At 31.6% G+C, this 25,355-nt stretch overlaps 1 protein-coding gene across 1 annotated transcript in view; it reads left to right on the top strand.

Annotated features, from left to right (window-relative positions):
* The first annotated feature begins 6,595 nt into the window (after positions 1–6,595).
* LOC128983944 (uncharacterized protein K02A2.6-like) overlaps positions 6,596–25,355 on the top strand; it is an 88,213-nt gene continuing 69,453 nt past the window's right edge. Inside the window, exon 1 of the mRNA XM_054403220.1 lies at positions 6,596–6,755. Within this exon, the coding sequence (XP_054259195.1) occupies positions 6,596–6,755 (160 nt within the window). The remainder of the gene's footprint in view (positions 6,756–25,355) is intronic.

Genomic DNA, 25,355 nt, shown 5'->3' with positions numbered 1-25,355 from the left:
TTATGGGGGTCATTTTTTAGCCACCAAATCCAAAAATCCTGATTTTCGCCTGTACACAAATTGTTTAAGCCCATAATATTGTTTAAAAATGCGTATATCTCGAAAACGGCTTGAGATATGGCAAAACGGTTGAAATTCTGGCACACATAGTGGGTGTCAACTTTTGATTACAAACAATATTACAACATAAAAAAATCTAAAATTCAAAAACAATTTTAACATTACTTTATATGGGTACAAATAACAGTTATCACGAAAATTTTAAAAGTCCAGACTTTTTGACATTTTTGCACATTTTGACATTTTTAAGTCCATGATATTGTTTTAAAATACTTATATCTCGAAAACTATTTGAGATATAGCAAAATGGTAAAAAATCTGGCAATGAATATATTTTAACTTTAATAGATACATTTTCTAAAAAAGCTTATGCTGCTCCAATAAAGAATAAGACAGGGTTGGTGGTTACAGAAGCCATTAAAACCATTCTACCAAAGGGGGTTAAAAACATTGAATCTGACAATGGAAAAGAATTTTTTAATCAATATTTTAGCAAACTAAATATTAATCACTATCACACTTTTTCTACAACTAAGGCTGCAATTGTGGAGAGGTTTCAGAGAACTTTAAAGAATTGGTTATATAGGGAATTTAGTGCTCAGGGAAGTTATGAATGGTTGGATTTGCTTCCAAAGTTAATTCGAAAATATAATAATAAAGTGCATAGATCTATAGGCATGAAGCCTAACCAAGTGAGTATTAAGAACAGTAAATATGTGCATGAGAGGTTGACTTCTAAAGTAGTGCAAGTTAAAAAGCCAAGATATAAGGTAGGTGATAGCGTGAAAATTTCCAAGTATAAACATGTTTTTAGTAAAGGATATATAGTGCAGGCTCATTTGTAATAAAATAAAGATTCGTGTTTTTTGTTTGTTAAAGGCAAAAACTTAATATATTTGGAAAGAAGATATAGTAATCTCCAAAAAAAATTAGGGTGTCATTTTTTCCAATCCAAGATGGCGTCCAAAATGGCCGCTGTTAGGTACCATTTTTAGGTTTTTCCTAAATATCTCGAAAACTATCAACTTTTTGTATACTATACTAAATTAGGAAATTAAAGAAGATTAAATTTCCTACAAGAAAAGTATATGATGTAACTATTTCCGTTCAAACCATTTACAAGATATAATAAATAACTCATTCAAATACTCCTTCCATAAGGAATACATGTAAATTTGTATGTATAATAAATGCTAAACGTGGCAAAACCTATCCATCTAAGGTCAATATAACCAATATTCTTGAAATATTGACAAATATTCCAGCAATTTGACACTTTAATAATAAAAATTGGACAAAAATTAAGGCGAGGGTGAGCACCCAAAAAGTTGTAATTATTTAAGAAACTATTGCAAATAATGCGGTTTTTGTGAGACCGCAACGCCTTAATTTTGGACTAATCTTTATGATTAAAGTGTTCAATTGCTGGAAATTTGGTCAAGACTTAATTATCAAATAAAAAACCAAATTAAAAAAATAAATGAAATTACGTATGGACCTGTGTAGGCTCATTTGTAATTAAATAAAAATTCGTGGATTTATTTAGTTTAAAGCTAAAGATTATTCTAGTAAAATATGATGTAAACATAAGGAAAAAATTAGGGCGTGATTTTTCGAATACCAGACGGCGTCCAAAATGGCCGCCGTTTAGCAATAATTTAATTTCTTCTGTAGCACACATGTAATTTAAATTATACTGGAATTGGAAATAAATGTACAAACATGAACGATTGTTAAATTACTATATTAGCCAATTAGTATAAATGATACAGTGCAATCTTTAAAATATGGTTTAACTATTTAAATCACGTTATTACTTAGTGTTCAGTGATGTATGACTGCTAAAATACAAATAAACACTGTGTGATATGAGTAGCAATGGTCATCAAATGTCTTCGCGCTCTTCTTTTATTCTTGGTTGACTTGTTTTGTTGTTGCAAGTAAAAGCCCAACAACCACAGATTTCAGTACATGGGAGATTGTTTGTGCGACAAAAAATCACAAAAAATCAAAAAAATCCCGCCCTAATTTTTTCCTTATGTTTACATCATATTTTAACAGAATAATCTTTTGCTTTTAACTAAATAAATCCATGAATTTTTTATTTCATTACAAATGAGCCTACACAGGTCCATACGTTATTTTATTTATTTTTTAAAATTTGGTTTTTATTTGATAATTTTTAAATCTTAATCAAATTTCCAGCAATTGAACACTTTAATCATAAAGATTAGTCCAAAATTAAGGCGTTGGCAGTCTCACAAAAACCGCATTATTTGCAATAGTTTCTTAAATAATTACAACTTTTTGTGTGCTCACCCTCGCCTTAATTTTTGACCAATTTTTATTATTTAAGTGTCAAATTGCTGGAAAATTTGTCAATATTTCAAGAATATCTGTTATATTGACCTTAGGTGGATAGGTTTTGTAATGTTTAGCATTTATTATACATACAAATTTACATGTATTCCTTATGGAAGGAGTATTTGAATAAGTTATTTATTATATCTTGTAAATGTTTGAACGGAAATAGTTACATCATATACTTTTCTTGTAGGAAATTTAATCTTCTTTAATTTCCTTATTTAGTATAGTATACAAAATGTAGATAGTTTTCGAGATATTTAGGAAAAACCTAAAAATGGTACCTAACAGCGGCCATTTTGGACGCCATCTTGGATTGGAAAAAATGACACCCTAATTTTTTTTGGAGATTACTATATCTTCTTTCAAAATATATAAAGTTTTTAACTTTAACAAACAAAAAACACGAAATTACATATTGGCCTACACTAATACCCCGAATTGGACAGGGGAGCTATTTACAATAGCAGAAGTTAAGAATACAAAGTCTGTGACTTATATCTTGAAAGATGAAAATGGCAATATAATCAGAGGAGGATTCTACACAGAGGAGTTGTTAAAGACCAAGTATAAAGACATGTATTTGATAGAAAAGGTAATTAGGAAAAAGGGTGATTTATTGTATGTCAAATGGCTTGGGTTCCCAAGTAGCCAGAATTCATGGATTTCCACAAAAGATACCATTTCACAGCCCCAACACTAGAGGCAAGAAGCAGGAGCCCGACCATGAGTCGGGAGCAAGAAGCCTGACCATGGGTCAGGAGCACGCCATGAGCCGGGAGCGCGCCCGAGTTCGCGTACAAACCTCGCACTGTCAAGTTGATGATTTTGAGAATATACATGTGAATGCATGTGGATTTGAGATAGTAATGAAGTTGTACAATGGTATTGAACATTTGTGCACAGGGTGTACAGGCGAAGATCATGATTTTTGGATTTGGTGGCTAAAAAATGATCCCCATAAGAATAGCATGGGAAAAACGTGCCTAAAGTGACTTTAAACCATCATATTATATCTACTATGACCCTTGAAATAGGCCGAGGGAGTATAAACATAGAAAACATCAAATTAATTTTCCGGCTTGATCATAATAGATAAGGTAAATATTAGCTTATAACAGAGTTACCAACCAATGTTTTTTTTTTTTTGCGTTGAGACATCCCATCACAAAAGGTACATGAGCTGTCTAAACGAAAGAAAAGTTGCTTGGCAAATGAAACTTTCTCCTCCCCAGATTGGCGTAAGTGGTTAACATCTCAATGTCTAAATATAACTTCATCTTGACCTCACATACTTCTATTTTCTATTCTTTCTTTTATTCTTATTTTTATTGTTTGAATCGCTAAAAACCGTGAATGTTTATTTTCACCTGATAAAATCATTAGTATAACCATATAAAATCGGATCATAGAACTTGATTTTGAAAATAGATTAAGTTTTACATCATAAGTTTGTTTGGTGGCTAGATTAATGTTAAATTTATTAAAAAAATATATACCAATACTAAAATACTTAGCAATAATAATAATTTGAAATAGAAAGTGTGTTAATTACTGGACTATCACTAATCTTCAGTGGAGAAAACATGAGAGGATAGTTTTTAAAATGAATTTCTTTTACATAAAAAACACCTTTTGACTCTTGATAAAAACTTAGGTTTCACTACTGGTGTTATGTAAGTGTTTTTGTGAGTTATATTTGTTGTTTCATCCATCAATTATTATGTAATACATGAAGTGCAAGTCCTGTTCTAAAACCTGTAGCTTTAAAAAACCTTATCAAATAACCTGTAGCAATTGTTAATAACCTGTAGCAAATCTCTGTAGCGACTGTTTTATAAAAACAACACCCGTGTTGCAAATCAAATAAACGGCGAAATCCTCAATATGGTGTATAATAATATAGAAAAAATTAAGTCGTCGTCAAGGTAAAGAAAGGCTATCTGGTTCTTTGAAACGACAAAGAAGCCATAATATTGGGCTTTCACACTCCATCAATCCATCGCCTTGACCGATTGGGACCGATCAAGATTTTCTTTTCTTTAAGAAATATATCTGAACACCTTCTGAGCACAGGTTTATCATATAAAGTATGTAAGCTTTGACTGATAGACAACACTATTAAATCAACGTGAGATTTAAAGCCACAAAATAAAGAAATTGAAAAGTGGATAGTTCAGTTTTAGTTAATGCTTTATAATGTTGCACTCCACTAAATTATACTTCATATTCTAAGATAAAAAAATAAGGTAAAAACCCCAACAGTAGTAAATTTTCATAATTATGGTCCAACCTTAAAAAACCTTAAAAACGAACACTCTTTTTTCGGATGAATGAAAAAAGTTAAATATTTTCCACCAACGTTTTGATTTTTAATTAAATCCAATACAGAGCGCTCAAAGAGGTCGACACACGGAGAGATCTTGGTGTAAACTCTGTTTCGGCTTTCATGTCGAATTCAATAGCCTTTAGCTTATACAAGTTATTTGGAGTGAAATCCTCGGAAATATTAATAGTAGTTTTATTTATCATGTGTTGCTAATACAAGTCATCTTGCAATAACACTAGGTCATTCTGAATCCTTAATATACAGTCTAAATATATTTGAATACCAATACTGTTTCTTGTATTTGATTTGAACATTCTTCATTGTTTTATCTCTCCACAGTAATTTGGTTTCCTGATCCGTAAAGTTGTGTTTCGTAGCGTTATGTGACAAAAATTTTAACAATAATCTATAATTGTAGAAAACTCTTAAACATGGAATATTATTAAAAATTAATTGCTATGAACAGGACTTAGTTTCAAAATTGAAAATAATTCAATATTATTCAAAAATATATGTCTCACAATCAGCCACTTGAAGGAATGTCCTGTTTATATACCTCTCTACAGCAAACTGCCTCTGTGTAAGCTAACCAAACTCGATATATCAGTTCTATGCATTCTTGGTTTCTAAAATATACAATTTTATACCAATTTTTTATTTTTACCTGAGGAGAATTCTACATTCTCCACGAAACATGGTATGGATAAGAAAGTATTGTTTTTGTAAACATTTTGAGTTATGGGTGGAATTATTTTTGGGTGGAAATATAGTTTGGATTCCCCTTAACCCAAAAAAGTTATTTTCCAAAGTTAGATGTGTGTGGATGTTTACAAAGCTACATACTACACCTCTGTCTTATGGACGACATTTGGAATGTGGGTACTAATTTATTGTCCCTAAATGTGTTTTTTTTCTCATGTTTGTGGAATTTAGATTTTTAATAGAGATATTCAATAATGATATCGAACCGCATAAAACAACTAAACTATAAAGTATCATGGTTACTCTTACGACACATTCATTATCATCTTCTTCACCTCTTCAGGAAATGGTCATTTGCAACACATTTGATATTTCTAGCTTTACAAAGCTATGATTACTTTAAAAGAGCTTAGATAAAACATTGTATCATTAATAAGGCTAACGTAGAACGCAACACAATACAGAACATTACCCCTTAATAATATGTCTCATAAATTTACTAAACGATTTTTTAAATTACTTTGAACCAGCCCATGGTTCAATCACCGTAAGTTACTACGTATCTAATAAACTGAAATATTGAGAAACACTCAAAATAGAAGATGGCGATTGAGAATCGTCTCGGAGTAACTAAGCGTTTCATAATACTGCTCGAAACGCCGTTGATAAAAAATATTGATGCTCACTGACGTTGATGGTACGTCCTGCTTTGTTGTAAATAATACTTTACTGAAACTATTCTGTATATTCACTCATTACCTAGATTTTTTTCTATAATTATAGTAAGTACATTACTTATGACAACAAATTGTTTTGTAGTAGTTATTACCTTCTTTTCTTGAGTAGTAGATTGTATATTATCCTATGCGTAATCCACCAGCCTGTATGTCATCTAAAGGGAGTCTTCATGTGCTGTAACACTATCACTAACGCCACAGTGTAAGTAAAACAACTTAAGATAGCGTTCTAAAGACCCTACACAAGCTGGCCAAGTGTGCACAGGGTAGTATAAAAACTACTACACCAGAGCTCAGAGGAAAGTCACAACCCAACGACCATGCCGAAGGCCTCTTGTGGGCTGGTGATCCCAAGAAACTCTAGCTAACCCTCAGATCCCTTCTATTCTTCGTTTTGAGTTCTATGACAAGCGCACTTCTTTTTCTCGTGTCTCTTCTTCCCTTCTCTCTTCCTCTGACTTTGTTTGCATCCGACTCAGTGGTGTCAAGGGACGTGTGCCGAAGAGCTGAATCACCGGACTACCTAGCGGTGGTGGGTGCGTACGGAGCCTCTAGGATATCAGGTGACTTCCTATAGTATATTGGATGCTAGCCTTACTTTTACTTTGCACAGCCTGTCCGACATGACTGTAAAGAACATCAATCTGGATTTCGACATACTTAGGGCTAGAAGAAGGTTCCTGTTTTTTTTTTTTAGCATTTAGGTAATGAAACAGGTAATGAATTACTAGGTAAGAATCCCCTGGACCTGATCAGGCTTACCTAGTTAGTGGCAAAGCGTACCCCACGGCATGGACGATAAACTTTGGTTGAAGTGACGGGATCCTGAGTGTTTACTTGGGGGTTTACCCACTCATGCAACACAATAAAATACTTCTCAATAGCAAAGACAATAAAAAGGTAAAGGCAAAAAGGTAAAGGCAAAAAGGTACCTACTTATAACATTTAATCAAGTTTTCAAATCTTGGATGGCTAAAATGTTCCTTATTTTTTATTGATTTATTCTTTAATTTTACTGTACGAAAAATTTTATAAAGGAAAAAAGAATTGAACTACATAAAACTCGTAGACTAAAGCGTCTTGAGCGAGTATCATTAAGTTTATTGGTCGGAGCCAGCAGCAGCAATCACCGCTCAAACACTACACAGTACACGTGCATTAATTAACAGGATTGTAAGCAAGATCTTCTGTTATTAACTGCTGCTCCAGGTAGCATACATATGTCATATTATGTTCTACAACAACCATTGTTTGAGAAGTAATCGTTTGTATGTTCCCAGAAGGGACAATCTTAGGATAACAACTAATTCTATAAGTACCACATACAACATACATACAATGCTCTGTTGTTTGTTAATAATTCTTAAGAAAGGAGTTTTTATTAAAAGAGGAGTATACCATACTTAAGACACATTACTTGACTTATGATACAAATTTCTACCTTAGGTAACATACGGCTACTTGCCATGTTTTGTAAAAGAACAACGACTTGTAGCTTTAGAACTTACGTGTTTATAATTGAGCTATCAACAACTTCAGGATGCATTATACTGTAGAGTAACCAACATCAATTAATGCTTCAATACTACACGTGTATCAATCATCAAGACTTCATAGCATAATCATGATAATCAAGATCTTCTGCAAATAGAATACACACATTTTGAAGTGGTGTTATAAGTTTTTTTTTTATGTCAACAATTTATGTAAAATTCTAATTCTAATTCTATGTAAATGCTTCTGGGTACTTTAAGAATCAGTTAATGATTTTTATTCAAAACCTATTCAATAATATAGGCCTACCATTTGATTCCAACTGAAATTTTATAATCGTGTGGTCTATAAATAAACTGTCTATAAATAAATCCATTCAAAGGATTTTAAGAGATTGTTCAAAATAAATAAATTATACGTAACTTTTAAATTTTATTACGACTTGATCCAATTGACATCAATAGTATAATCGTATATCGAGAAGCTTCTCCTGAATATACGAATTATAGTTTATAGTACAGTGCAATTACACCCAAATCTTAACATCCAAAGTGAAAGCTTAATTTGAGTCCAAGTTATTTAGTCAAATATACGCATGAAGGCTTATACCTATGTTTAACTTAGTGTATTATGGTTTCAAATGGTATTTTACTACAACTAACCGTGTTTTGTACTTTTTATTCTCCAGTGGGCACCACTATCGGAATATGGGGCTCAGTTGGTGTACGTAAGTTTCCATTAGGCTAATGGTCTGTACCAGCCACTGACAAACAAGTAGTGAATCAGCAGGTTGTTGTGCGGTTTGTGCATCATAGCTACCACAAAATAATCGTGCTTGTTGGCCATTATTTATATTGTATGTTCATTGCTTAATGGACATTTTTCTTTGAAAAACTAAAACTTAATTCGTACCATTAAAATTACCCAAACCAATTTCCAAGAAAGCACATGTTTTTTTTTAATTCCAAACCATGGTGTACATTGTGAATGTACAAATGTTAAAAACTAAAGGGTGTCCCACGAAGGGGTTTAAACGTTTGATTTTATATGACGTGCCCATTCGTGCACCGAACTTTTTAAACTTTACACAGTTTACAAAGTAGGTTCTAAAAATATTCTGGAAAAATGTCAACTCCCTAACCTTAGTAGAAATAAAATGGCGGCATATTGAAAAATTTACCAATTTGCTTCCTATAAAAACTACTTTCATGATTAATTATCTGATTTGTTTACTACGTTGCGGTTCTAACGCTCATTGTTGAAGAACAGCTGTTTTATTGTAAAATGAGTTTTAAATGGACAGGTCTTGCCTCATTTGACGGTACCAGAAATGAATCAACCAATCTTTCAACAAGATTACTAAATGGCAACCTTCGTGGCCGTTGGATTGGTCGTGGAAATGATTTTTTAGATTGGCCACCCCGATCACCTGATTTAACTGTTTGCGACATCTTTTTATGGGGTTTCTTGAAGGAGCAAGTTTATACCCATAGCTTCAATACTGATGAGAAACTAAAACGATCAATAGAAGAGGAACTTCTCCGGATACCGCGGAGTTTCTTTGTAAGAGCTTAAGAATAATTTGTTACGCGCTGTTATCAATGTGTTGCTGTTGTAATATATGCATATTGATTTATAAATAGTTCAGTGAGTACGAAAATTACAGCTGTGGATGGGTTACAGTTTAAATAATTTTGGACATCAAGGTTTTCCATTAAGGCTATGTTCTAGTTTTTTTTTTATTTAAGTCATATTGCCCTGTAAAGTAACAATAAAAATATTTGATAAAACCAAAAATACCTTCTTTAATCTTTTTAAAGCATCGTTTTTCAATATGCCGCCATTTTGTTTCTACTAAGGTTTGGGAGTTGAAATTTTTCCAGAATATTTTTACATCCTACTTCTTAAACTGTGTAAAGTTTAAAAAAGTTCAATGCATGAATGGGCACGTAATATAAAATCAAACGTTTAAACCCCTTCGTGGGACACCCCGTATATTAAAGATATTAAAATAAATTTATTTAAGGTAGATCCCCCTCTGTTTATAGCAAGTACGAAGAGAGAGTAAGCACCGCATTAAACTGCTTTTATAACATTACATATCCTAACAAGTCGATACTAACCGGCGACTCACACTCCGAGTGAATCCTTGTACAAACGCCTTGTGACAAGGGTCATTGATATAAATTATTGATCGTTACGTACCTTTTAGCCCGTCTTCAGTCTTTTAATTGAAGTATTTTAATTACATGACTGAAAACCGGTATAAAAATGTACGTACACTATCACATTATTCGTACATCAGTCATGGTGACAAAAATGTATAATTATTAATCTCTTATTGTCATTCTAAAACTACCTCTAATAAATCCTATAGTTTTTAAATGTGCTGATTAATCGAGTATCACTCAGTTTTTATTTGACAGTAGAAAGTGTTCTGCTGGATTAAATCAACCATTCAACCAACAGTCACTAGTGAATTGTCGAGCTACACAATGGGTAGTGATTCAAACCAGTGGACTGATGTATTCCAGCTTGTTCCATTAATTAAATTTGCTGTGATTCGTGTACTTACAAATATTGTTGTGACTGAAGGATTATCCTGTAACTGTAGCTTACTTTTCAACCAAAGTTTGTAGCTAATATGATAAAGTACACAGTACGTTCGCGTGTAAGAGTAATCCCCGATCTTAACTAGTAACTGTAAAATGTTCGACATAAAACTAAAATTACTATCAAACAAGTGCATAGGTTATGTTATAATAATTACACCAATTATTCAGATAACCATGTATACATAAAAATTTATTTCAAGTTCTCAGTTATATGAAAGCTTATAATCCGTTATAGCCCATTTGTTTTAACAGTAGAGCTTTAAAATTATGACGACTCGAGAACATATTCCGTAAATAAACCTAACCAAGTATGCATACTTTATTCAAAGCAATCCTTTGCATTCGTTATTAGGAACTATCGTTAATGCTATCTTTGTTTAAATACAAATCTGTACGGATTACATTGGGTACAATGTGAAGTGATTCTATATGCATGGATTATTATGTCTGCTAAGATACACGTTTCATATTGTGTAGTTATTAATTGAATGTTTCTGCACATTGATTATTGAGTATATAGCTGAAATTTAAGTGAATTATAAATAAGTAAATAACATAAATAAGTTTGGATAATATACAGCATAATGTTTCAGTTGATATTGAGTTTACAGGTTTAGATACTGATAAGAATATCATGGGAATCTCCAAGGAAATTCCAATTAATTCCGAAATAAAAAGGTTTATCCGGTATTACTTAGTACAAATAATATTCTACAAATTATACTATATACATTTTTATTCGTAATTATATTCTACAAATTTTGAGTTCAGAAATACTCTAATATATATATATATATATATATATATATATATATAATTGTTCATACAGAGTAACTTAACCCAAATATATATTTTTATAATGCTTTTCGTTTTTCTATTGTTTTTTTGCATGAAACCAAACTAAAATAGTTTATTGTCGGCATCTCCAGAGGTGAGCCAAATGTCAAGAAGGTGAAGAAGTCAGATTATTGCCAATATCTCCTGTGACAGAAATGTTGACCATAAGCCATTAAGATATCACTTCTCTAAGGAATTGTGCTTATCTCCTTATTGCATGATAAACAGAACAATAACCTCATCAATTACTTTCAAAACTATACATTTAAAGGCACTATTTATCTTCATAAATAACTAAATTAATAAAATCAAGATCTAGCAAGGACGAGTAAATATATGAGAAATAGTTAAAAGACTTCTTGTTGAAAGGTGTATCCAATAGTTTTCGCCTACAAATGTTGAGTGAGGAAACTTGTGATCAAATCTGCGAAAGAGAATGATCTAAAAGTGTTTGCAGCGTTTCATCTCGCACCGCAATCTCCGGTATTAGGTTTTCATTTCAAATATTTATTTCAGAAGCGATAAAAAAAGGGATTTCGTTGCATTTCACTGAATTATTTATTGCATTTAAATAGTATACTTAATTACACTGTATTCAAACATTGGGAAGCGAGCTGGTCTAGTGGTTAAAGCGCGGGACTTCGGTTCCAGAGGACCTGGGTTCAAATCCCGCCAAATCACCAATGGCTTTTATCCATATGATAATGCCTCAACCCATAGGACTAGCCTGAAGTAATGTGAAAAAACAAGTCCTGGGCTCGTGCCTATTGTCCTAGGAGAAAAATATTCAAACATTGTTTCCATCTTAATAACTTTGTATAGTACACAATATTAATATTTGACTAGTGTTTGAAATATTTAAACCTTTAAATACTAGTATATGACTATGTAAGGAACGGTAATTTTTTAATTACCTTTAAAGCAAGAATTTCGGTATAAAATACAGGGTTAGAGCATTACTAACATAACCATCACAGTTTATAAAGTAAACTTAATTCTATAGTTTAATTTGGCTTGCTACACAATGTACGGTACAAAACGAAATGCCAAATGGTAACCTTCATTGAAATCCAACTCGATATAAACTCAACAGGTGATACACTTATATTTGATAATGTGTGTCATTACAATAATAATAATTTATGTTAATATGGATACAAGTTCATTAAAGACTTCGGTTACTAATAATCTATGAACTACAGGTACTTATAAAACTCTTTATATTTTCCCATTTTTTTCATTCAAGCTGGAAGTATCACAGCCATCTCAGGAACATTCCAACCCTAGTAATTCATTACACTCATTTCACGCAACATGTTACAAATGGCCACTATATGGGCCGTCCTCAGTAACCATTACCTTACCCCCGGAGGAAATGTCCCTTTGTCACATATCTCAGAAGAGCCATTATCATAATTGCGCTCCCCGCATACACAAATTATACATATATCGGTGGGAAGGAAATATTTTTAGGAGATATGTACGAAAACGAAGAAAGCTCCTTTCACAAGCGTAACTCAGTAAATATTACCCTTAGTATTGTTTAATTTATGTCAACTTACATTTTACATAGTTTGCTAGAATGTGGTCTTGGACACCTTTTGAAAGTGTACCGTAATCGTAAACGCAATAATTAATAGTTCACTTGGTATAGTATATGTTGCTCGGTGTATCTAATATAATTTCAATGTGTAGTTCTATGATTATATGTATAATGAGTTAATTAGTTTTTTTATTATTTACAGCCCCCATCTATTTTTTAAGTTGTACCCTCCTTCCATTTGATGTTATACGTTATAAGTCACTGTGTAACACATAATGCATGTTGCCAATAAGATTTTCATTAGTCATAAGAAGAATTTTGCCGTGCAATATAAAGCGATTTACTGAGCTAAGCCCTAATAATCACAGAACACTTATCCTAATAACAATATAGGTAATAAATCGTAATCAAAAACAGATGGATTGAACATTTTAAGTATTTGAAATTGCATATTAGATTTAAAACAATTGGAAATATACCTTGTTTTATACCTACCAAAAATATGAAAAAAGTTAAATTTCGTAGATAAACGTTTTGAAATTAAATATTTTAATATTTTAATTTAAAATTTTAACCTTTTATTTCATTATTAACAGTTTGGTGTAAAGTCTGAAACGTAGAAAACCACATCAACAAATATTATGATGCCTTATAATAAACAAACTACGAACCTGGCATATACGTTCATATAGTTGACATAAGTATTTAAGTTATAGTATGTGAAGAGCTAATCCTCGTACAACACGTGAAGAGCACGTGTACAACTCCTGTCGAGAGGTGGAGGCTGGGTAGCTGAAGAGGATTACGCCAGGATTACGTAAGATTTTCTGCTTGTCGTAGGCATCCCTCTTTACATAAACACCTGTCAAAAGAAGAGCATTTCTCTTCTAAACACCAATATTATGGATGCTCACTAGTTATTTACTTAATATGATCAAATCAAGAAGTAGTAAATATCGTTTTATACAGCGTATATTGTTTTTACTTTAAATAAGATAAAGTAAATTAAGGTGTAAAGTTATTATATGTTAACAATAATTATTGCAAGATGTGTACAGTAATTAAATTCACATAATGTGTATAGTATAAATTTATTGAGGATATCGACTGTTAAATTTACAACGTTATATTAGTTTGACGTTTTAATGTCCAATATTGCTAGTGTATTTTATACTGTATAGAATGTTGTAGTATGGTACTATATAGTAGTTGTTTTATAAATTACCGTTCATCCAATTCCAAATGTAATTTTACTAAACACTGATGGTGATCCTAATAATAGAACATCATAATCTAATAATGAGTACATGTTGTCACATTTAAGTTCATTTCAAATTATCAAAACTTTATGTGATGCAAAATACGAAGTAACTACAATATTTATACCACTTTGATTGTCATCCCCAAAGCTGTTTGTAAGCTACGGTCATGTAGTTTTTAAAAAGTACTTAGTAATGATTTCAAGCGAATATTCACAGAAGCGGTTCCAATCCAAACCCATGCGGTTTCCATCTATCATCTAACCACGGCTTATCTTTAAATATGTACACAGTCAGACACTGCTCTGCATATTGATGACGATAAATATTTAACCACATTAAGATTGTACATCGACGCATACATTAGTTACGTTAATTGCAGGTCCGTTAATTAATTGTTTATAATCATTTAAGCCGTAGAAACTTTAGATTGGTTTGCATAGTTTAATTATTCTTCCTTATACATATAACCAATGCTCTTACCCTACATTATAGTTTTGTCTCATATGCTTATACTTAAGGACTGTGAAAAATCACGCTGGTAGAATATATTATATTGAAGTGGTCACTTGAATCCAAAACCATGCTACAGATGCCCTAAAGTAATACTATTAACAATAATTGTCAGATAGGGGTGGTTATTTTAAGATATTTCCTTTATAGAATGATGAGTTATTAAGTGCATTAATTGAATCACTTGTGCACCAGGTACAGACTGGCTAAGGTTGTATGAACACTGAACAGTAAGGCCTACTTTAATTAAATAAGCAAACAAATGCGGATCATAATAGCTTGTTCAAGAAAAAGGAAAGCTACGAAAAATATAACGTTTTTATACTTTTATTCGTATTGATTGGGCGATAATTAACTGGTTACTAGGTTCCAAACTACATGGGTGTGTTGGATTAATATCCTTGCGATAATATACTCTGACTAATATGATTACAGAGTTTCCTAAGCTTGTTGTCAATTAAGCTTAAATTTTCATATAATCAGGTAACCAATCAGTTCCCAACGATTGTGATTTAATTTTAAACAACAAATAATAAAGTTGAATAAGTTTTTAAAATGGTCTTATTGAACCATATATTGTTTAGAGTGGTGTTTTGTGACTAGGTACGGTTTTGTTAAACGTAGCTTATGCTGCTTATTATACTTTTTTAGGAGGAGGGGATTTTTTTTAATTGCCCTACAAAGAATAAGCTATTATCGTAGGTTGTATGGTAAGACCTAGATCTAAACCGAATTTTTTATACGTTTTGGTATGTGTGTGTTGCGTGTGTGTGTGTGTGCGTGTGCGTGAACACGATAACTCGAGGAGTTTTAGTCTGATTTTGAAGAAATTTGGAAATGAGTTTGCGAACCAGTAAGATTCGCATAAAGTAGCTCTATGTAAACCACATAGAGTATAGGCTACACTATACTGATGGGAACAGGGTAGTAAAGGTTTTATAAATACAGTATTTGTAAAACTATGTATTCCAATTTTCACGCTAAAATTAGTTTTTATTATAGCCATCGTGTATAGCTCGAATATTTTGTTTATTGAAGCATTGTTGTATGAATAGAAGTTACGGAGAAAATTCATAAACACTTTACATTTTATATTCTGACGATATTCTTACGGAGAAAATGTTAACTGTTGCAGTTTACTTGTTTATGGATATATTTTGATAAAATTCAGCTAATTTATTAATAGAGTATATGTTTCACGGAAAACAAAAACTGTTTTCCTTCCCCGTATCAGAAAAAATAAGTACTCGCTAAATCTGACGTTATTTGAATTGGGATTAAATATGTTATCTTTCAGAACATTTTAGCGAATTTCCCTATAGGGAAGTAGCTATTACCGTAGGTGGCACGGTAAGACCTAGACCCGGGACCTATTTACTTTTTCATTTTGATGTCCCCAGAGGCCAAAAACACCATTCGTTCAAATTTTTATATATAACTTGAGTAATTTTTGTCCGATTTTGATGAATTGGTTTAAAGGTGTAAAGCGGGATAAACTTGAATGAGTTCGCGAACCAGCACGATCGGACCATGAGAACGGGGCTTTACGGGGGGTTTTATGGGGTAAAAATTGGGTTTTCTCACTTTTGACCCTCAAAAAACAAAATTTCCTGATTTATCTTTAGACCTTTTTACAGAGATTAAAAAAACAAATAATTTAGTATATAAAAGTATTTTTGTTCGATTATTAGTAACGGAGAAAATTTAAAATATTGTAAATTTAAAATTCCCATGTTATTCTTATGGAGAATATTGTCGAATGTTGTAGTTTGCTTGTTTATGGATACATTTTGATCAAACTTGGCAAATTTATTTATTTTGTACTAAGCTATCAATATTTTACTCAAAAACACACTTTATTAGTTTCCTTGTAGCAGCAAACCTAGGTACTCGTTAAACCTAATGTTATTAAAATATATTTAACTGAAAATCAATTCAGACAAATGGAAATTCACTTAGTCGGCAGGTTTGCTGTGGCGGGGGTATTTACTTATAATCTAATTATACAAATCGGCATTCGCTTAGTCTGCAGGTTTGCCACAGCGGAGATAATTATCAAGCAATACAGTAGGTCATTATCGTTGTACCGTATAGAAGCTATAAAACTACCAACCTGCTGTGAAAAAAAAACGCAATATTAGTAACAATATAGTTGAGAATTATGTATATTCCAATTACCAAAACCTTCAAAGCAAGTTTTTGTTTTCACAGGAATACGTACTGTAGTATTAAAAAACTAAAATTGTCATACATTCCATGTTTTTTTTCGGTAGTTTAGTTACTTTTCTGTAGAGCTTCAAACTCAAGTGTCTGTTTTTCCGGATGGTAAGTGGAGTGCGCTTTTGTGCACGGAGCACAAAGAAGGATTTTTGTTCAAAAAAGGCACCGGGTTTTTTACCTGAAGATAAACAAGGTTACGTAATTTTATGCCTGCAAACTTAATTGTTCACTTAGAATCTAAGCCTTGGAGATTTGAATAATCACTGCTGAAATTTAAATATAAGCTATTTTATTACACATACGAAACAACCTACTCACATTCAAATGTAAATAATATGGTTTCACTTCATGTAACACTTTTATGCAACAAAATGCAATCATATATTTGAACCTACGTTTAAAAGTGAAACCATAAACAGGGTAGTAACATGAGAGGCACATAGCCTATAAAGGACGTGTTTACGTTTAGATGCCTTGTACATTACAGTAATATAGTTATTTCTTTACAATTATCACTCTTACTTATGTAACAACATTTTTGTAACGCTCTGATTAGTACAGTTTTCCTAAAAGCTTTATGTGGCTGAACGATTTCCAAAATTAAAACTAAACCATCATGGATCATGGAAGCTTTTTGATAATGTAGTTTTTAAACACATATCCTAATCACTAAATCAAACAGAACGTTATTATTACATTTCAACGGTGGTATTGTGTTATTTGCCACAACATGAATATGTGATTGAAATTAATATTTTCAACACTTATCAGTAAACCAAACAGTAGAAAGGAAACAAAAACAGAACTGCAACAACAACAACAACAAAACAACAGGAACACCGTTCGCCGAACTTTGCACAAATACACGATAGAACTCATATGATTTTTAAATGTTTTCAAAATATAAATAGAATATTCTACACTTTTTATACATACAAAATAATGCATCAATGTATAAAGATGTTTATAACAATCCACTAACTTAAGAACCAACGTTTAGAAAATCTTTTTTATAAATTCTAGAAATGTATTTTATAAACTCTCTAGCACTATCTTTTACGTTTCATTTTTCTTACACTTTACTTTGCAGCATCAACGCCAATACCGTGAGGTAAAAACAAATCAGATACAACTGATGGTTTAAAAAAGAAACATCAAATAGTAATATCAATGTCCGTTGTAATCAGTGTCATCAGCGTATATAACGTTACCTTCATAAAACCTGAAACTCAAACAAAGATCCAGGAATAACTTAGTTAATGATCAATTTGATGTTTCCTGTTGGAGTGTCAGAGAGAAGGATCTAATTAGAAAGGAGTGAAACTAATTAACATTTTACGGGCTTTTCACCTTTCTTTATAGCGTTTATTTGGACTGAATGTTTTTAATTATGTTTTTAAAGAATGGCATTATTTTAAAATATGTTTATTTATGTTTAAGGGGGTTTCAAAACTATTATCGAAACGGCTTGAGTAAAAATCATCTCATAAGTATTTTGTAACACATATGGCAATTTGTTTTATTTCTAATAACTGCATTGAAAAACACAGTACGAAGTATAATTCGACATCTAATGTCATTGCATTTGCTGTTACAGAAAAATATCATTCAATCATTCAAGAGGTTCAAAATGTATGTGTGCATTAGAAGGGAGTTAGTATACACACTGCACAAATTACGTGTTCTCCAACCGTTTACTTTTCAAAGATATGTTAGCAGGAAAATAAAAAGTATCAGTATAACAATAATAAAATAATAAGCCATTTTTTGGACCAATCCCAACACATATGTCTTGGTCTGGAGCAGATCCAGATCAACAACTTGCTTAAATAACAATAACTGTCCCGGGCATTCACTGACTCATATTTTACGTACACAATACATTTATGCCCTAATGATAACTAACTAATTCACAAGCTACACGCCAGTTTTTGTTTTTACACGACCCATGTGAACTTCGTACCCACTCAAAAGCTGCTTTTCAGAAAGATCTGGAAAAAGATGACTCTGCTGGCGACTTATTTGCCTATTTGCCATCTTTTGAGCGAGATAGCGTGTAAAGTAGCCTAGTGTGAACACAGTTGCTTGTGCGCATGTTATTTAATGTTGTCGATCAAAATGTGTTCCGGTGTCACTTAAAATGCACTCAATTTGCCCTACCTGTTTACAATAAACTATCATTTTTACCAGCAATGCTATACTTATTGTTCTTCTATCTAGCGGGAGTTTTAGTTGTAGCAAAAGTGTAAAATGAGTTAATTAGACGGCAAGATGAGAAACGAAAAAAGAGGAAAGTGGTGAGACGATGGGTAGGAAGATGCACGGATTATGGTGCATCAAAATCATTACTGAAAGAGCTGAATAACGAAGACACTGCATCTTAAACTAATAAACTAGTTTAAGAATTACACGTGATCAGTTTGATGAGCCACTTCATTTTGAATGCACAGAAACAACGAATCAACATCAACACAAAACAAACACAGCCAGCAAGATGAAGTGGTTAAAGCATCGTGTGTGTGAATACAAGCACACTCGCCAACTCGCTGGTTAGCGTACTACTCGCTGGCGTGAGCCGTGTAAACTCGCCCATGTGAACAAGGCTGTTATGTTTGAATTAAAATCCAAGCCATATTAAAGATTTACAAGTATATTAACACCAACCATTAATGATTGTTATGTTTAGAATCTTAAAATAAAGGTTTTTGTATTCTCATTACAAAGTCATTCTATCAAAGTCAAAAACCAGTCTGACTTTAAATTAATAAATTTACTGATACTTATTAAAACCGTATATACGACATGTATCATTGCTATAATCTTATAGAGTGAATCCAAAACAATAGATGAAATGGAAGGAGAGCCCAACGGGAAATCAACTCTCTTATTGACAGGTCGCGAGGCAGATGACGTTGCTGCTTTGTTAACATTTAGCTATGTTGGGTTAAAATATACAATATACCTTATAAAAGACTTAAAATGACAGGTAATCTTCAAAGTGTTACGTATTTGTAAAAGATTAAGAACCAAATTAATATAACACATTGTATTTTAAGCGATTGTATTTCAATTATATAAAAAATCTTATACGTGAGGGGAATGTATTTGTACAGTCTTAAGAACTTGTTCAGCATCACTAGATTTGTTAAAGTGAATTCTAGAAATAAACTAAACTTAATAGGAGTGAAGACCTAAAGGAGATTACCTTGTTTAGTTTCCATTCGTCCATTTGCTGCATAATAAGTTTTAAAATTACTCCCCATTCATAAAAAACTGTTAGGTAGTACCACAGACAAGGGAAACAAAGGAAACTTTTGTTTCCTTAGTCAATGGTAGTACAGTTGAAATATCCGATTGCTCTATCAAAAGACTAGAATAAATTAGTTTCTTATACTTAATTAATATAGTTCTGTAAATTTTATGACGTTTTAATGCTATTTGTATTTTTTTAAATTTGTAGTAAAATTAAAACCTATCTTACCTTTAGTTATCTTTATAATAGGTAGTTTTGTCATTACTTTATAAAACAAATAACTGATATGTAGTATATTGTAGTATTTAAATAGTTATCAATCAGCCTTACCAATATTCAGATATTGTAAAATAATAATGTTTGATACAACATTAATATTGTTTGTTGTACAACATTATGTATTATTGCATGTGTTGTTACATACCGTAACACGGTAACAACATATGTTACCGTGTTACGGTATAGCTTAATTAAGTTACCAGTTGTGTTTCTTGGGCTTACATAATGGTAAATGTCACCAAAATCGATCGTCGTGGAGTATAGTCTGATCCCGACAATCCAATTATCAAGTTTGCTAAGCTCAGGGCCAATTAGGTTTACATCGTTATTTAACTGCTTTAGTCTTGAGCCATGACACTCAAAATTCGTATGTCATGGTGAATTTGGAAATAATAAGCGTCTTCTCACATCTACGTTTATATTTATTTATAATATCCCTTAAATATTTACGTAAAATAAAAAAAAACAGTTTAGTTACCAACACGAATCAAAATGTTATATACCCTCTATATAGGAACAGTAGAACAGAAAGATATCTGGTGAACTGGACTCAGATAAGTTTTTGGTAATGCTGTCATGTAGGGTACTAGATATTTCACCTCCATATTATATTGGAAATCTTTGGGATAGCTCTAAACTATTTCAATTGTATTTTTATACAATACTTAGAAATACAAGCAATACCAGAGTTCTCCTAACCCCCTTTCTCTTGTGGAGGTTTTATGAAACAATGCTAGAAGTGTAGGCCTACTTTACAACGTTGTGTTTGTTGTAACAAGGTCATTAAGGTGTAATTTAGAATGATTAGTGTAACATGAGATGCACAAGTAAAGGCAAGTTTGGGTGGTGGGCTCACGTAACTACGAGCTGGTGTTGCTCATTAGGATATATGGAAATAGAGCTTGAATACTTCATTTAACAAGCAGGCCATAAACTTGTAGAAACTAGAATAAACTTAAAGGTTATAAATAGTTGGATGCGTGCATAGTGAACTCTGAAGGCTGGATCAAATAAAGAACCATAATTATTAACAAACAGAAACGTTGAGGTCATACGATTTAACTTTAAATATAAAAACCATATAGTGACACAAAGAGTCTGTCCCTATGGATTCGTAGTATAATATCACATGTATCTTTTCCAGTAAATTCTATTAATTACGAAAACTCTTGATTTTTATTTCTTTATTTTTGGCAGTTAGAGAAAACAACCATTGATTAACAACATTATATTTCTTTTTACTTAAATAGTTAAATACAGTTAATTAAAAATTATACATACAAGGATACCGATCATAGACAAACCAATATCATCTTTGCAACGTCCTAGGTGGGCCGTACTGAATGAAAGAGTTTCATAATAATTCCAAAGAATATAGTACGATAATTTTTAGACGATCTATTATCAAATAGATATTTCAACGGGAATAATTAAATTTGTACCAGCTTGGTTAATAATACTGAACATCGATAACTCCCGATAATTAAAAAAGATTAATAAATCTAAGTGTGTTATATATTCTCAATACATGTGAATCGTTAGAACGATATTGAACGGTTGCACTAATAATTCCAAAGAATACAGTACGAAAATTTTTGGACTATCTATTATCAAATAGATATTTCAACGGGAATAATTAAATTTGTACCAGCTTGGTCAATAATACTGTACATCGATAACTAAACAAAGTTTAATAAATCTAAGTGTGTATTATTCTCAATACATGTGAATCGTTAATACGATATTGAACGGTTGCACCAAACAGTAGTAGTAGTCTTATAGTAGTCCTCCACATTCTTTTAGTTGAAGACCTGAACAAGATTTTTGTAACAGTATGAACAGCAAAGTGTATTATAAACATTAAATTAGTGTACATTGAGTATATTGTTAACATTGACAGCTCATTCATAATTCATACAAAAGCCAGAGTTAATGTGTTGTAACCAGAATGGTGTTGAAGTGTCGGATACAATAATTGTAATAAACAACAGTTGGGACCGTTCCAAGCACGACAGCTGGTTTGGCGTCTCCAGACTGTTGTTATTCATAGTCATCATAACAATGGCAGCTCTTCAGCTGAGCAAGTTTAATATAGATTGTTTTTCATCGTTTGAATAGAATGCCTGATATTAAATACGAAAGAACTGTTGGGTCTATTGGTTGTTGTATTTCTATTTGAAATTTCGATCAAACTAATAGCGTAAATAAAATAATAATATGCATGTATTGATTTAGTAAAGCATTACATTCCAAAAGGCTTATGTAAAAATCGTTATCTCTATACTTGAAAATGTACCATAAACTGGTAACATCATTATGTATTTGCATGATTAAAATCTATATTCGAATATTATTTTTAAAGAGAAATAGAAAGATGGATGCAATAAAAGGCTATGTTTGAATCGATAATATATTTACACTATAAAATTAGAACATTTATCTTCAGATGAATGTCAAATGGTTTGTTTGATTCTAAACCAAGATTGCTTGTCACCCTCAATATACAAATAAAAGTATAAGTCAGTTGATCAATCCATTGGTGACTGTAGTAATAAGATAACGGAGGTAGCTGAAACGAGAAATATTTGGCTTAAAACCCCAAAATCTGATCTAACTCCATAAAAAAAACTAACAATTCTCCTTTTTTTGCTAAATTTTTCATCCGTGTGTGTTGTTCTTTTCAACGTACATATATATCAGACTAATTTAAAATGTATTAACTCAGTTCATGCAACATTCGTCTACAAGTTAAAAAACTATATTAACTTGAAAAGAATTATATGGCAAAATGACATGCACTGCATAAACTAGAGCACTATTGATAAAGGGTCATGGCTTTAAATAGTAGTTTTTACTTTTGTCTGTGTTTCCTTAAACTCTCTTTGGTAAAAACCATAAATGTAATTTTTACGTTTGTTTGATTCCCTGAAAAATTTCCTGAATGTATTTCATATCTTATTACACATTAGGTAGCAATTGAAACACTATGATAAATATGGGTTACATTTATGAGATGTAGTAATCAGTAGGTGAGCTGTTTGTTTTATTAACAAAATATAGTGAGTCATAGCATTGAACTATACACAGAATATAGTGTGACCAGAATATAGTCAATGGTCATAGCCCAACACAAGTAAAATTCATTTATTACCACTTTACTTATCTCTAATATTCTATTCTTTTCAAGCGTAAGCATTGAGTTGTTTTCTATTTAATAAGACACTAAACACATATAATATTACATACATATTATATTATAAAAATCTAAAAATAACGTCCTTCGTACGGGTTTGACGAATCGTTTTATTGTGATTTTTGGTGTTATAACGATGACTTCTGTTTGAAATTTTATTGATAACATGGTTTTACGTGTATTATTTATTTTATACATGTTATAGGCCTGTATATTAAATTCAATTGTATTGCTTGGTTTTCAAGCATCTTTATTTTAATTCAGGTAAGTTATGTTAACTTTATAAGTCATTAAGTGATTTTTTTAAATATGCATTTATACAACATGTTTAAGTTAAAGGGTAAAATATAATTCTCAACGAAAAGGAAAAAATGTTCACTACATTTTGTTGATCAAATAGACACCTTAATGCAAATACCTTTTTGATCAGCATTGTACGTGTTAAATTTACATTAAGCTAATAATAACACATATTATGAAACGCTTGAAACATATATATTGACACTTATACTGCCATCTCACAAGACATTATGTAACATCTAACGGATGGTTAGTGGTGATCGATTTAGTTCGGACACTCTAATCATCATCAGACCCAATAGGTTAGCATGATAGCAATTTGATTAATAACAAAGCCAGTAATATTAAACTAAAACCTAGTAATGGCGGGGCATTACTGTCATAGTTATCACTTATTATTGATATGGCCTACTTCAAGTGTTAATCAATTAATACTTCTTTGATGTTTGCGTTACTGAAACTAATATTTTTGTTAACCTTTCATTTAGAACCTCAATTTAGGGAATATTTATACTTCCCCTAGGTACTTTAAAAACACTTTGCATCCTGTACACATCTTATGCAGCTTCTACACTGACTATAGTACAAAAATACAATTGACCCATTCAATCAGGCTGACTTTTAATTTGTAATTGTTAGTATATCATAAACAATAACTATAGCTTTTTTGGTTGGAGGGGTTGTAAACGTAAGGTTTTATTTAAACCCTCATCATTTAATGATATGGAAATACCTCACTTTACCTTAATTCCTTACCTTATATACCTTATTTTTAATATATCCTTTTTGTGCTGGGTTAGCAAAACTCTAATATATACATCAAATCCATAAAAATATGTGACACAGATTGTTTTTAATACTTTTACCTACTACCGTTTTTTAACTAGCCTTTTCAATTCAGTTCTTAAAATTGAAATGATTCACTTTATAGTTTTGTTTCATTTTTTAACCACATTGTTTTGTTAGGTCTACTTATAACAGTACACGTTTGGACCAATGAGGTTCAAGAATCGAGAGAAACGAAGTAAAATTGTAAAGCTTCGAGCATCAACTTATCAGCTGTTAAGACCAATTTAATTGATTATACAACGAGTGAGTAGATGAGGCAATGAGTAGTTGCATCAAAATAAGTTGCAATGATAGATTATAAACCAAAACATAACCTCTCTTAGACGTTATGAGTAGTGAGTTTTGGCAATTTAAAAAAGGTCGTAGGTAAAGAAGTGCACGTAACTCGCGTAATAAGCCTTTAAGACACTCGTAGAAGTTTTAAAAGCACTCACTAAGGCTCGTACCTTATATTTTGTACTCGTGTGTTAAAGACTATATTCGCGCGATTGTTGCGCAAACTACTACTACCGTTGCTATTACCTCATCTTTATACCATCATCTACCTCACACACCTCATCCTCACATTTACCTCATCTTTAACGTGTTATTTTTAATGATATAGCTTAGTGTGAAATACATAATATTTTTTGTGTGAATATAATTTTATTAAATATCATCATATTATAGCCACTATAGTAAATGAAAAAGGTGCGACATTTTTTATTACCGAAATTATATTATGGCTGGGGCTGTGATTAGTTAATTATTAATAGAGATTCCTTAGAATCTGTTTCTTTATACAAATATATATTATTTAGTTTTTCCC

This window comes from Macrosteles quadrilineatus, unplaced genomic scaffold (genome assembly GCF_028750875.1).
Source record: "Macrosteles quadrilineatus isolate MER2022 unplaced genomic scaffold, UCM_ALF_1.0 Scaffold_2__2_contigs__length_208266976, whole genome shotgun sequence".
Lineage (NCBI taxonomy): Eukaryota > Metazoa > Arthropoda > Insecta > Hemiptera > Cicadellidae > Macrosteles > Macrosteles quadrilineatus.
Note: the sequence above shows the minus strand (reverse complement) of the source record. Positions and strands in the feature narration are given on the sequence as shown.